At 41.6% G+C, this 15,824-nt stretch overlaps 1 protein-coding gene across 7 annotated transcripts in view; it reads right to left on the bottom strand.

Moving 5' to 3' along the window:
• Positions 1 to 15,824, bottom strand: part of pcca (propionyl-CoA carboxylase subunit alpha) — a 374,025-nt gene that overhangs the window by 286,434 nt on the left and 71,767 nt on the right. For all 7 annotated transcript variants that reach the window (XM_068034216.1, XM_068034214.1, XM_068034215.1 and 4 more), the window contains exons 5-6: positions 3,801 to 3,914; positions 3,224 to 3,277 (exon numbers count right to left, since the gene is read on the bottom strand). In XM_068034216.1, the coding sequence (XP_067890317.1) occupies positions 3,224 to 3,277; positions 3,801 to 3,914 (168 nt within the window). The remainder of the gene's footprint in view (positions 1 to 3,223; positions 3,278 to 3,800; positions 3,915 to 15,824) is intronic.

Genomic DNA, 15,824 nt, shown 5'->3' on the forward strand with positions numbered 1-15,824 from the left:
CCCCCATGAGCACTAATTTTGAATAATAACATCTTGTGTGGCAACTTATCGAATGCTTTTTGAAAATCCAAATATACTACATCCACTGGTTCCCCTTTATCTACCCTATTAGTTACATCCTCACAGAAGTCTAATAGTCTTGTCAAACATGATTTCCCTTTCATAAATCTGTGTTAATTCCACCCAATCATATTATGATTTTCTAAATGTCTTGTTGTCACATCCTTAGTAATAGATTCTCGCATTTTCCCTACAACTGATGTCAGGCTAACTGGCCCATAAGTTGTCTCTCCCTCCTTTCTATAATAGCGGGATTATGTTTGCTACCTTCTAATCGATGGAGACTGTTCTGGAATCTGAGAATTTCTGGAAGATCAAAACCAACACATCCACTATCTCTGTAGCCACCTTTTTTAAAGTCCTAGGAAATGCCATCAGCACTTTTCAAAAAAAAAACTCTTTTCTAAACTACTGCTAATTCTTTAAGTTCCTCATTCTCACTGGATCCTTGGTTTCCCCACTATTTCCAGAATGTTTTTTTGTGTCTTCTACTGTGAAGACAGTTACAAAGTATTTGTTTAACCTCTGCCATTTCCTTACTTCCCATTATAATTTCTCCTGTTGCTGTCTCCCAGGGACCCAAGTTTACTTTTGCTCCACTATCACTTTTTACATACCTAAAGAAGCTTTTACAACCAATTTTTATGTCTCATTAGTTTACTCTCATTCTATTTTCTCTTCATCAATTTCTTGGTCTTCTTTTATTGAATTCTCAAATCCTTCCAATCCTCAGGCTTACTACTCTTTTTGACAACATTAAAAACTTCTTTCTTTAATATTAACTTTAAATTCTCTAATCCGCTCCATCACATGATTATTGAATTGTGTCGGTATAACCTTAAAGAGTATTTCTTTGTCTGCAACTATGACTGCACTACAAAAGTATTTCATTGACCACAAAGTTCTTTGGGAAGTCCTGAGGTTGTGAAAGGTGCCATGTAAATACAAGTTCATTCTTTCCTTCCTTATTGTACTTTTTTATTGTATTAGTTGGTTTCATGAGTTGCAAGCATGTAGATGCACAGCAAATTGACATGAGGAACCAACTTGAAAAACAGCAAAAACTGTTGCAGTGGCCAGAGTAATTGGCAGCTCCTTAATTCACCATCACTAAATCTGCACTGCAGCCTGCGCAGTCGTGTAATGAGGAATTAGAGTGTTACAATCCTTTGAGATCTCTGCACTCCTCCAATTCTGGCCTCTTGCGCATGCCCAATTTCCATCGCTCCACCCCGCTGCCGGCCGTGCCTTCAGCTGTCTAGACCCTAAGCTCTGGAATTCCCTCCCTAAGCCTCTCTGCCACTCTCTCCTCCTTTAAGACGTTCCCTAAAGACTTCTTCTTTTGGTCCTTCTGTGTCTCAGTGACAAATTCTGCTTGATAACCCTCCTGTGAAGCACCTTGGGATATTTGACTGTGTTCAACATGCTATATAAATGCAAGCAGTTGTTGTTACATCTGCTCTAAATACAGCTTTTATAATGACCCCCATTCATAAATATACATTGAGCGTAGCCCTCTGAATGTGTATTTTGCATGCAGTCTACTGCAGTTCTGCTAATCAAATGCATAGAAGTATTCACTACTGTCAATAGTACAATCACTAATAAATTAGCAACACATCTCCTCTGTCTGCTGGCTGCAAGAACCTCCACATGAATTGAGTTCAGGCAGCCTTAAGCTACACAAACGGAAATATTAGGACAGGTGACCAAAAACTTGGCAAAATGCTTGTTTAGAATTTTGAGTGCACTGCCTGATACGGTGGTGGAAACAGCTTCAACAATAATCTTCAGAACGGAATTGGATCAATACCTGAAGGAGAAAACATTGCGAGGATACGGGGAAATAGCATGAAAGTGAGACTAACTGGATTATTCTTTGAAAGTTGACATAGACTCAATGGGCCAAATGGCCTGCTTCTCTGTTGTACTATTCTATGATTCTATGAAAGCAAAACTCATGTAACAGGCAGTGTTTAAAGCGAAAATAACAGTATTCAGACCATTTCCTCAACGAAGCCACAACCATGCTGCATTAGTACCCCTATTACAATGAAGCTCAGTTAGCATCACTTCCTGCTTATTGTCACATTCTAGGCTGGCAAATTGAAAGCGACACTAACAAGGCTCCACTGCATTAATTAGTGACTGAGTGCCTCTGCTTGATCGTCAGTGGAAGTGCTGTAATGACGCCTCCTGACCTAGAGGGTCACTATCTGCCAGTGGAGCATGTCCATATTACAATAGACAAACAGCTGCGCTCTTTATCATTTATTTTTGTTATCATTTATTAAAAAAGGATAAAATTCCTCATCAACTTGTACTTTGAAGAAATAAACCGAATAAAAGGCTGTAAACACAGCTAGATAAGTTCAGAAAATGTGGGAAATTGTAACCTTCTGTTATGCTGTTGAGTTATTATAAAATGAATTGTTCATCAAAAGTTATACTTAAGCTACTAATCAGTCAACTGTGATTTATTTTGTCCAGTTGAATTAAACCTTAAATTAGAGGAATGGGTTTATCCTGATTAAAATGGCTTTTTAAACTACATCTAAACAAACATTCAGTGACTCAAACAGATTTTTTTAAATGTAATATGTCATTAACTGTGCACTTCTTATGATGCATGCAATTTAAAACACTGTACTATCATATGTACACCCTGTGCTGGGGACTAGAAAGCAAATGGATAAAATGAAAAGAGTTTTAAATAGTATACATCATTCTGAGATTTTATATGCGCATTATGGAGCACTGAAAGCTAAAGTGATGATGCACCAACTTTTAACAGGCCTGAAGGGTTAATTTTATGGAACAGTGTAATGTCAGAAATGGGCTCTATTCCTTGAAATCTCCGATTTTTCTAGAATCATTATGCCATTTAACCATTTTGCAGGCCTGCTTGTGTCAGCGAAGCTCATGTAATTTTCCCCCATGCTTTCAGTTGAATTTCATCAAGCCAGAATTCTCAAGTTATCATAATACACACTGATGAGGCCAGCTGAGTCATCAACAGCACCACTGTGAAGGTTTCAACCTTGCTTTAAATCAGGCCCCTCTCTCTCAACTCACATGTTCGTTACTCACAGGCGAAATGCCCTGTCTATCCTTTCCGCAAGATTAATCAACAGCAAGGGGGAACATCAACAACAAAACTTACCAGACGTCTGGCAAATTCTTTGTTTTCTGAAAGAAACCCATATCCTGGGTGGACCTAAGACAAAAAAAGCAGAAGGCATATATAATATAATCTTTTAAGCTCCTAATTAATCTTAAGACTATCACCATTTATCTTATTCAACGCTTGAAACAAGGAAAGAAAATTTGATCGCATTGTTTGCCTGACCATGTGTATTGGCAATGCGAATGTTCATTGATTTCCTGCAGAGTGAGTAGCTTAATGAACAATTACTACAACAAATATTAAGGGGAAAATGCTAATTCAATGCTCAAGATTAATTAGAATTTTTTTAATAATAATAAATAAAAGTAAATTATGAAATGAACTCAAGTTACTCCCTGGTGTGAAAAGCTGAATTCTGCAGCCACCTGCAGGATCAGTAACAGGCACTGCCAGATGCTACAGAGCCTTTGATTTCCAGTACCAATCAAGCTTGCAATTTAACTCACGTCATATGAACTAAACAGGAAGAGGATAGTCACTCTTTCACAAGTTCTGCCGTTTCCTGGGGAATATACAAACAGCGGCAATAGGCTTTAAACACATTCAGACTCACAGCTTGGGCACCAGTCTTTTGAATGGCTTCCATGATGGCATCCAGGTTGAGGTAGCTTTTGTTGGTGGGGGCTGGTCCAACACAGGAAGCCTCATCTGCCATTTTAACATGAACCTGCAGGAACAAAGAGAAAATTTTGCTTCAACGAGATATTCTCAAATTAAAATAATTAACTTATATTTTACATTCAAGCTTGGCTTTGCAAGAAGTGACGTCAATGAGATTTAAAACATGTTCTTTACCCACGTTGTGTTTTAGATTGTTTCAACAATGCATTACCTACAAAATGATTTAAAAATCAGCAAGAGACTATCTAAAATGCAATGCTACACAAGAGAACGATTTTGGGCAATCAGTGTACCAATTGTTAAAATTAATTGCAATTAAATATAAATGAATTACTGTGGCCATTTAATATGTCTGTAGCCATGAATGTTTGGAAATACAAATGACGATTACATGTAGCCTACGCAGTTAATAAAATTGTACTGAATAACAAACACTCATGGCCATTTCTAAGCAGGCTCCCCAGGATGTTGGAGATAATTAGAGTGAATTCAATGCAGGGATGCTCCAAATGTCCCTGCACAGCATCAGGTCAGCAACATGCACAAATTAAGGCCAATGTCTAAAGAGTTCAACATCGATTCAGGTGAACTGGAAAATCTAGGGAATTATTTATCCAGGCAGGCACTGACGTAAAAGTTTCACCCACACCCATATTCGACTTTTTAAAAGATTAAAGAAACAGAGGGTGTTACCTGCAGTTCAATTAAAGTACAGATGTTATTGAATTTAATATAGCTAGCCCATTGCGTTATAGCGCATTACCAGCCAGAATTACTGCTGCACGTGCAAGCTTTATTCTACTCAGATTTGTCACAATTTTAAAAGTAATATTCTCAAACTTTGAAAAAAGGTGACAAATTAGTGCAATATTACTTGACTGGTTTTGGTTTAAACAACTAAAGGGGTGGGGGAGGAGACAAAGATTTGTGCTGTTCACTATTCAGAGCACTTCAAAACAGATTGATGGTTTTGCTATAAACAGTAAAAAATCTAATTCCTTCCCTCTGCTCTAGGGCTGCCCTTCAGAATTATCTCACCTGAAAATTGTTTGGTGCAATGGTTTAGACATTTGTTTACGCCCCCAAGGCCCAAATTCAAACTCAGTAAGGGCGCGAGGTGAAAATAGTTTGGTTCGTCTCAGTCCAGCTCCTAGAAGGAAGAGGAAGCCATGATTGGAAGGATTTCCATTCCATAGCACGAACATGCTTCACCTTCATGGGGGCAAAAAATTCACAAAGGAAACAGCTAGATCAGCCAGACCAAATCTTTGAAAAAAACTTGCATTTCTATAGCACCTTTCACTGTCTCAGGACGGCCCAAAGTGCTTTACATCCAGTGAAGTACTTTTGAAGTGTAGTCACTGTTGAAAAGTAAAAAAAACACAGCAGCCAATTTGCACACAGCAAGGTCCCACAAACAGCAACAAGGTTTGTTTTATTTATAGTGATGTGCTCACTTCTTCATGCCTTGTGGTCATGCGCTTTCCTCTTCAGTTGCTTGTAGGAGCCTCCCATTTTATATTTCAAGTGTGTAACATCATTCTCTTTTGCCGTCTTGGTCTATATCCCTCTAAAATCCTCCTTCAATCACCTCCTTCAGCAAGTTCTCGTGCCTTAGAATATGGCAAATCCAACCTTGTTGCCTTTTCTTGATGATATTCACTAATGATTTATCCTCCCCCTCCATCCTGAGGACCTCTTCATTGCTCTTGTTCTCTCCAAGTGACCTGCTCCATCCTTCTCCAGAACCACATTTCACAACTTTCTAGTCTTTGGATGTCCACTTTTCTCAAGGTCCACATTTCAGCCCCATTCAACAAAACACCCAAAATCACAGTCTTGATGATTCTATCCTTAAGATCTCTGCTCATTCTTATACTGAGCAATTCTTTATTTTTGGAGAATGCATTCTTTGCCATTGCTATTCGAGCTCTTTATGGTAATAACCATCTTATGACAAGATGCATCCCAGGTACTTAAATTGTGATATCTTTTTATCTTAATTGCTCATTTCATGGCATGTGGGCATCGTTGGCCAGGCCAGCATTTATTGCCCATCCCTATTTGCCCTTGACAAGGTGCTGGTGAACTGCCTTCTTGAACTGCTGAAGTCCATGTGGGGCAGGTACACCCACAGTGCTGTTAGGATGGAAGTTCCAGGATTTTGACCCAGCGACAGTGAAGGAACGGCGATATAGTTCCAAGTCAGGATGGAGTGTGACTTGGAGGGGAACTTGCAGGCGGTGGTGTTCCCATGCATCTGCTGTCCTTGTCCTTCTAGTTGGTAGGGGTCGCGGGTTTGGAAGGTGCTGCCTGAGTAGCCTTGGTGCGTTGCTGCAGTGCATCTTGTAAATGGTACACACTGCTGCCACTGTGCATCGGTGGTGGAGGGAGTGACTGTTTGTGGATGGGGTGCCAATCAAGCGGGCTGCTTTGTCCTGGATGGTGTCGAGCTTCTTGAGTGTTATTGGAGCTGCACCCATCCAGGCCAGTGGAGAATATTCCATCACACTCCTGACTTGTGCCTTGTACATGGTGGACAGGCGTTGGGGAGTCAGGAGGTGAGTGACTTGTCCCTGGATTGTGAGCCTCTGACCTGCTCTTGTAGCCACGGTATTTATATGGCTACTCCAGTTCAGTTTCTGATCAATGGTAATCCCCGGGAGGTTAATAGTGGGGGATTCGGTGATCGTAATGCCGTTGAATGTCAAGGGGAGATGGTTAGATTCTCTCTTATTTGAGATAGTCATTACCTGGCATTTGTGTGGCACTTAGCAGCCCAAGCTTGGATATTATCCAAGTCTTGCTGCATTTCTACACGGATGAGGAGTTGTGAATGGTGAACATTGTGCAATCATCAGCGAACATCCCCACTTCTGACATTATGATGTCCTGGAGCTGAGATAATTGACCTCCAACAACCAGAACCATCTTCCTTTGCGCTAGGTATGACTCCAACCAGCAGAGAGTTTTCCCCCGATTCCCATTGATCCCAGTTTTGCTAGGGCTCCCTAATGGCATCCTTGGTCAAATGCTGCCTTGATGCCAAGGGCAGTCGCTCTCACCTCACCTCTGGAGTTCAGCTCTTTTGTCCATGTTTGAACCAAGGCAGTAGTGAGGTCAGGAGCTGAGTGGTCCTGTTCCAGCTCCTACTGTGACACCTGTCTGTACTTCCCCTAGTGCTTCCTTTTTCATGGCTTCCGAATAGATGTTAAAGAGCAATGGTGATAGTGGACAGCCTTGTCTCACCCTGTGCCCGATTACACCAAGTTCAGTTTCTCCAAATACTGTCCTGATTGGAGACATAAAAGAATGATTGTAGTTCTGTACATGGGACAGACTGCTACAGTCAGCTCTGATCGCCTCCAGCACTTTCAATAGCTTTTGCCAATTCACCTGGTTGAAAGCTTTTTCATAACCCACAAAGCAGGTGTTCACCTCTTGCTGTTATTCTCTGCTTCTTTCACTTAACAGTTTCATCACTGCTATAGCCTCTCTAGTTTCACAACCCTTCCTAAAACCGAACTGATCACAGCCCATATAATGGTTTGCTTTGGCTTCCAATCTATTTGCTGGATTTTTAACATTACCTTGGATGCATGTGTAATCAAAGTTATGATGCGGTGCTCTTCACATTTCATATTTGTCTTCTTCCCCAATGGGACCCTGATGCTCCTCAAAAAGTCTTCCGGCCATTCTTCCTTAGCATACATCTCCTTTCACAAGTTGATCAATTCTCTAAAATAAAAGCAAAATACTGCGGATGCTGGAAATCTGAAATAAAAACAAGAAATGCTGGAACCACTCAGCAGGTCTGGCAGCATCTGTGGAAAGAGAAGCAGAGTTAACGTTTCGGGTCAGTGACCCTTCTTTGGAAGTTCCGAAGAAGGGTCACTGACCCGAAACGTTAACTCTGCTTCTCTTTCCATAGATGCTGCCAGACCTGCTGAGTGGTTCCAGCATTCCTTGTTTTTATTTATGATCAATTCTCTTGTTGCCTGCTCTCCGAGTCCTTTTTTTCATTTCTATAGGAATTCCATCATATCCTTCTGCTTTTCCTGGCTTTAGTTCTTCTATAGCTCTAATTATTTCACACTCCAGAAGATCAGATCCTAAATCATTCTGGGAAATGCCTTCTTTTTTCTCTGGTTCTAGTTCTGTTAGCTTTGTCATACAGGTCCTCAATGTACTCTTTCCATCGATTCTTTGCTTCCTCAATTTATAAGCATTGTACCATCTCTACTATCAATTCCTCTTCACACTTGCTTACTTCTCCTTCGTCCAGTCAATTATACTTACATTGGAATTGGTTCAGAGAAAGTTCACTGGGATGAAAGGATTATCTTATGAGGAAAGGTGGAGCAGGCTGGGCCTATACTCATTGGAGTTTAGAAGAATGAGAGGTGATCTTATTGAAACGTATAAGATTCTGAGGGGACTTGACACGGTAGATGCTGAGAGGATGTTGCCCCTTGTGGGGGAATCTAGAACTGGGGGTACAGTTTCAAAATAAGGGGTCTCCCATTTAAGACAGAGATGAGGAGGAATTTATTCTTTCAGAGGGTAGTTAATCCGTTAATCTTTGGAATTCTCTTCTCCAGAGAGCAGTGGAGGGTGGGTCATTGAATATATTCAAGGCTGAGTTAGACAGATTTTTGATCTACAAGGATTATTTTGTGGGGGGGGTGGGGGGGTGCAGGCAGGAAAATGAAGTTTAGGCCACAATCAGATCAGCCATGATCTCATTAAATGGCGGAGCAGGCTTGAGGGGCCAAATGGCCTACTCCAACCTCTATTTTTTTAATGTTCTTAAGTTCCTTTATTTTCTCAGAGTATCTGTTTTTATTTTTGTAGTTCTTCCAATTCTCTGCATTGCTCTCTCTTGCCTGGTTAGTCTCTCTTCTTAGCTCATTGTTCAGTTTTCTATACATTCGTTTACCTTTATTAGTGTTTTTGTTCTTCCACTTTCTTCAACATCTTTTGAGATCCATGGCTTTCTAACTCTTTTCTCTTTAATCATACCAAGGCTTCTTTAGCAGTTTCTAAGATGATGTTTTTCAATCTATCCCATTGACCTTGACAATTGCTTTCTGAACTGTTGTTAACCTCTAACTTTTTCTCTACTGCTTCACGAAACCTGAACCCCCCCCACCCAACTCCACCCGCCCCTCACCGCCCCCACTCCACCTGCCCCTCCCCGCACCCCCCACCCACCCCCTCAGAGCCCTGCATCTTCTCTCTATCCCACCTAGGCTTTTGATTTCTCTTCTTGATTGTCTTCAGCTAAATTTTTACTTCCATGGCAACTAGATTATGATCTATGTCCACATCTGCACCTGGCTAGACACATGCATTCTTTATGCTGTTTCGATATCTCTGCTTGACAAGGATGTAATCAATTTGGTACATCTTCAGATCCCCAGGTGACTTCCAAGTGCACCGTTTCCTCTGATTATGATTAAACCAGGTGTTGATAATGCACAACTTCCCTCTTCTACAGAACTCAACCTGCATTTCTCCTCTGTTGTTGATGACATCCAGTCCATGGCTTCCAACCAACTTTGTTTCCATATCTGCCTTCACTGACTACAGCATTCTAGTCTCCCATGATCACCAAAAAGTTGTTTCCTTTTTCCTTTTCTAACAGTTCTGCCAGTTTCTGGTACTGTCTCCACTTCTTCATCCAGGTGCTCTGATGTGCGCATGTACTCTACTATAAAAAGAACATCTACTGAATCACCATGGAGCACCCGCTTCAGCAGTCTATCACTGTGTTGATCAATTTTCATCACACACTTTGCCATTTCATTATCCAACATTATAGCAATACCTCTTTAGCGCTGTTCACCACCTGCATAAATTACTTTCAAAATCACCACAATTTCTCCATCTTATTTTTGTCAGACAGAGAATGTTTAGGCTCTATCTTCCCATTTCCTTCTTGACATTTTCCAACTTCCCCTTCCCCGGGTTCGATTCTGGGTACTGCCTGTGTGGAGTTTGCAAGTTCTCCCTGTGTCTGCGTGGGTTTCCTCCGGGTGCTCCGGTTTCCTCCCACATGCCAAAGACTTGCAGGTTGATAGGTTAATTGGCCATTATAAATTGCCCCTAGTATAGGTAGGTGGTAGGGAAATATATAGGGACAGGTGGGGATGTGGTAGGATTAGTATAAATGGGTGGTTGATGGTCGGCACAGACTCGATGGGCCGAAGGGCCTGTTTCAGTGCTGTATCTCTAAAACTTATCATTGTCCTCACATTCCAATTTCCCATTCTCAACAATTTTTCATAAAGATTTTGCATGTTGCCAACCCTGGGAAGCCTTCCCTCCCCTGCCGGACGCATCACCAAGCATTTTGTTGATCCTATTTATGTCGTTAGTCTTATATCTTTGAGTTGTGTCAGCCATGAGGAATATAACTAGGGAAAAGAATACATGAGGTGGTCCTCCACTGCCTTCCTCATGTGTTTAAAGGCACCATAAGTTCTCTCCCCAAAGAATCCTCTACTGTAAGCAGCCATTGTCCCTTGAGGTCCCAGCTCTTCCACCATCACCACCATAAGTTTGCTGGTTCCACTGTTGGCCATGGTTTACAATCCTGAGTATGGGACCCTTACCTGGGCCTAAGACGACTCACAAAAGGGCAGGAACATCCATCCCGAAGTCTCAAATGGCCCTGCTACCCTAAGCAAGATAATCTAGGGGATTTTTTTTTGAGCAATATCGAAATGAAAAGATATATCCAGTTAGCATTTTTCATGAAATGTGGAGTTGGCTACATACAGAGGAGGGTGCTGACATTTAGCAATATTTAGTCAATGGGAGTTTTCCCATCAGGAAGCAATTTAGGAACAGTTCCATTGCGTGGTGAGAGTATACTTATCTCAATGGTAATTTCCCGGTATTATTTCACTGGCCTATTAGACATGAATCATTTGGGAATTCTGAAAAATGTCATTTCAATTCTTAGTATCAGTTAAGTCTGGGAGATTTACGAGAATACTCGTGTGAGAGACCTGACATTTATGAGCTTACAGCACTTCTTTTAGTTTTGGAAGCTGTCTTCCCTCACAAGAAAATATAGCGTGAATGGATATAGGCAAATCCTATTTAAATCCGCACTGCAGCGTCTCTACGCCCACCAAACATTGAGTTATTGAGTCCGCTGTCAATCCAGTACATCCATCAGCCACTGTGCTCACCGACCTACAGTGGTTCCCAGTCCCACAACGCCTCATTTTTAAAACCTTCATCCTTGTGTTTGAATCCCTCCCTATCACTGTAACCTCCTCCAGCCCTGCAACCCTCCGGGATCTCTGCACTCTTTAAATTCTGGCCTCTTGAGCTACTCAATGTTAATTGCTCCCTCTTTGGCGGCCATGCTTTCAGCTGCCCAGACCCTAAGCTCTAGAATTCCCTTCCTAAACCTCTCCGACACTCCACCTCCCTTCCTTTAAGACACTCCTTAAAACCCACATCTTTGACCAAGCTTTGGCCATCTGCCCTAATATTGCCTTCTGTGATTCGGTGTCAAATTTTGTTTTATAATGCTCCATATGTTAAAGGCACTATATAAATATAAGTTGTTGTTATGGAAGAGAATTACTAAAAGTTTAATCACTTGGTGAGGAAAAGCACTGCATTAGGCTGGTCAACTCTGGCTGGAGGCATTCCTAGAGGTTCCAACACATGACCTTTTGCCTTCAACCGTCTCACCCCTGTATTCCTAATCTGCCAGCATTTGTTGCCCTGCCTTCCCACGCCAAATGGACAAAAACTCCTCATTGCCTGACCGGGTGACTGTCACTCAAACACCTTTTCCCATGCCCGCCTCCAATATTTTTAGAACTAATAAATGAAAGTGTTCAAAGAAAATTTTCATTCCTCATTTTTTTTTCTCTCCTGCATTACTCGCAGGAGCATCCTAGAGCTTAACCTTTAATTCCTGGAGACTCCAGGACAATCCAGGAGGGTTGGCAGCCCTGTGCAGCACTTAGCTTTGCAGCTCAGGAAGATTTTGGGTTTGATTTCACGTCTGTGCTAAGGTTAACTGATCTCAGTCAGCTTGGCAGCAAGGCTAGAAACACCTATTTCAACCACCACATTTGTTCAGGTTTCCTGTTTGTAACAATATGTAGTGACCATCTCTGTACAACACCTGGGATACGTGGGCAGCGGCTGAGAAAAGGACAAGATTTGGGAATTGCCAATCAAGTACCTTGCTGAAACTTACCAACAAGGCTTAACAAGAGTTGCAGGCTTCAAAAGAAAGATAGGCTTGCATTTATAGAGCGCCTATGATGACCTCAGGCCATGTGAATCCAGGGAAGAACACTTGTTCTTTAGTGTAGGGAAACACCAATTTGCCTATAGCAAGGTTCCCACACACAGCAATAAGAGAAACGACCAGGTAATCTGTTTTAGTGATGTTCATTGCGTGCTAAGTACTGGCCCCAGGTCATGAAGGAAAACACCCCTGCTCTTCTTCGAACAGTGCACAGAATATATTAAATCCACCTGAGAGGGGAGACCTGGCCTCGGTTTACTCTCTCATCCGAAAGACTGCACCTCCAATAGTGCAGCGCTCCTTCAGCCTAGATTTTAAGTCTCTGGAGTGGAACTTGAACACAAAACCTTCTGACACAGAGGTGAGAGTGCTACCCACTGAGACATGGCTGACAACAACAAAAAAACAAAGCTATGTGAAAACCACATAATTATTTAACTTACCTTAAATACCCTTAATATCACTGAGCACTAATTCTGCAAAACAGCTAGAAATTAGTTTAGCAGCTAAGCCACATGCAGACAGCATGGTGGAGCAGCATGTTGATAGCACCAAGGTGTAATGGAACAGCAGTGGGAGACAGAACCTCTCACCGTGGTGCTGGATTCCCAGTCTTGGGTGTATTGATGTGAGAAAGCCCCAAGCAAAGGTCAGACTGAAATTAATTAACAGTTGCACCCACAGACTGCTCCCTGTTCCTGTGCATTCCTAGCAACCAGCTAAGAGTGTCATTGGAGATGAAGGCCTAGAAGCAGATCACCCACAGGACAAAAGCTTTTAATAAAAAACAAAGGCAGCCTTATTTCTAGGTCAATCAAAGCAAAATACTGCAGATGCTGGAAATCTGAAATAAAAAGAAATGCTGGAAATACTCAGCAGGTCTGGCAGCACCTGTGGAGAGAGAAGCAGAGTTAACATTTCAAGTCAGTGACCCTTCATCAGAACTGGGTTCTGTCTCCCACTGCTGTTCCATTACACCTTGGTGCTATAAACATGCTGCTCCACCGTGGCTTAGCCGCTAAACTAATTTCTAGGTCGTTATATTTACTAATTCTTAAAGAACAACATGCTTTTATATAGTGTCTTTCACAACCTCAGGGCTTCCCAATTCTTTTACAACAATATCAACTTATAAAATGTCCCAAGGCGCTTCACAAGAGCATTATAAAACAAAGCCACAAATAAGATATTAAGTCAGGTGATCAGAAGCTTGGTCAAAGAGGTAGGTTTTAAGGAGTGTCTTGAACAAGGGATTGCGAGGTGGAGAGGCGGAGAGATGTAGGGAGGGAAATCCAGAGTTTAGGCCCTAGGCAGCAGAAGGCACAGCTGCCAATAGTGGAGCAATTAAAATCAGGGATGCGCAAGAGGCCAAAATTAGAGAAACGCAGATATCTTGGACGGTTGTGGGGCTGGAGGAGATTACAGAGATAGGGAGGGGTGAGGCCATAGAGGGATTTGAAAACAAGGGTAAGAATTTCAAAATCAACACGTTGCTTGACCAGAAGCCAATGTAGGTCAGCAAGAACTGGGGTGATAGGGGAACAGGACTTGGTGCAACCAATGAAGTGCTTCTGAAGTGTAGTTACTGTTGTAATGTAGGAAACAGCTGCCAATTTGCACACAGCAAGCCCCTACAAACAGCAAGAAGTAAAAACAAGGGCTAGCTTGAGCTGAACAAAGACTGAACTCCAATCTGGCACAGACAGATCCCTCCACAAAGTGGGCGGATACTAATGGTCAGTTTTTTTTTAAAAACAGATAAATGAAATATAACCATTCAAAACACGAATACTCCGAGCAGCATGTACTCCACCATGTACGCCAGCTTCATTCTAACATTCCCCTGGGAAGCAATCATTTGGCACATGTTAACATGGTGCCCGTCATAGCAAATAGCTCCTGCAATAGCAATAAGGCACACTGAGATAGAAAAGCCAGCTGCTTCAACAATATAACTGATAGGCATGCTCCTTGTAATGCAGAATTTACTTTTCGCCTCCTTAAAAAAAAAAGTTGCATATAGTGGCATCACTAGTCCTGGCCAGACTGGAGATTATTGGCTAATTCCTCTGTCAATCATACATGGAGTAACTGCTGTAAATTACTAGGATTAAATTTTCAGCATATAACTGGCATTATCTAACTATCCTCCACTAACTGTATTCTATTGGTGAAATAATCCTGTTTTATCAGGAGTCTCTGCTGTAGTTTTGGTTTGCTGTACTGCATAGAGACTCTGTGTAAATAGACTCTGTTTGCCGTGAACAAAAATCTGCTTGATGTGAACCAGACTCTCACTGCTGCCATAAATCCCTCCCCATCTCCATTTCACTGGCTAATGCAGTGTTGTCAATACTCTGTTTTTTTAAAAAAAAGGGAAATCCTAACACTGAGCTAAAATTTCTCTCAGTACAGAATAACTGAGCAATCCAAAGCTATTCCACATTTTCAAAAGAGTGGTTATTAATATTGAGATGCTTTCCCAGAACAATAAATATTCAGATTATACAGAAGTGGGAGGAAATCTGGATTTAGTTGCCGCAATCTATGCACAGTAGAATAGAATGCTTAGGAGCGTTTTTGTGGTCAGAAGATGCCACTGGTGCCACTTTACAAATGTTTTCAATTGTATCTTTTTATACAGATACTGTTTGAAAAACTTTTTCTCTACAAATTTTCTCCTTTTTCTTTAGATCCACTTTGAAAGCTTTGGGTTCAAATTCATAGGTGCCAGGAGCTCCTGATACCTCAACCTGGTGGCCATTCAAGCGAAGCTCTCGATAAAAGTTTGGGCAAGCTATTTGGTCGGGAAGGGAAACACACACCCAATTCTAAAATACATTTGACAGCCAAACACATGCATTTCCCAGCAGTGGTCACCAGCTAGCGAGATGGGTTGTAAACCCTGGCTGTTTATTTCCCCCTTAAACCCACCCCCCCCCCCCACACCCTCCACCTCAAGGATGCTGAGGCCAACTGTACCATCCCAACTTTGGTTCCAGCTAAGATCAGTTAGTAACACAGATGTGGGATTGATCTGGGGCCTTCTAGATTCTATAGCTTAGTACCAACCAGTACTTTATTCACTCAAAGACCATCTTTATAAGAAAGTCAATTTGCAATGTCAATTTTACTTTATGTTTCCCCTTCTGCAGTCCATGGAGACAATTCCAAAGCTGCTCACAATGCTTCTGCTGGAGAGCAATAAAGGTGAAAGTACCATGTTCTCCCCTTTTTCTTCAACCTTGCAAATCATCAACTGCTTAAGAAAGAAAGGGAAAGCAGGAAGAGAAGAAAGTGCACAGATTACAGGCAACAAGATACTTGCATCACGTGGCTAAACCCTCTCGTACTTCTGATAGTAAACATTCTACCACATGATGACTAGAAGTATTTTATTTCCATTGGCTACTTCCAATCAATGTTAAATACATAATGTCACCATTGTCCGGCCTTCCCAGATCCTGACCTCTACAATTTTCTCCTGCTGTGGCTCCTTCAACAGTGTAGGCAAATAGAAAAGAGAATCAGTCATGTAATAAAGGAGAACAGGTACACGTTCTTTTCCTACCTGCCTGACAACAAAATCTTTTGAAAGTTACTGCATATTAGACACATTAAAAACAAAGAATCTGGAAAAGGCTTTTCTACAGGCAAGAAACATTACAG

The sequence above is a fragment of the Heterodontus francisci genome, chromosome 6, assembly GCF_036365525.1.
Source record: "Heterodontus francisci isolate sHetFra1 chromosome 6, sHetFra1.hap1, whole genome shotgun sequence".
NCBI lineage: Eukaryota > Metazoa > Chordata > Chondrichthyes > Heterodontiformes > Heterodontidae > Heterodontus > Heterodontus francisci.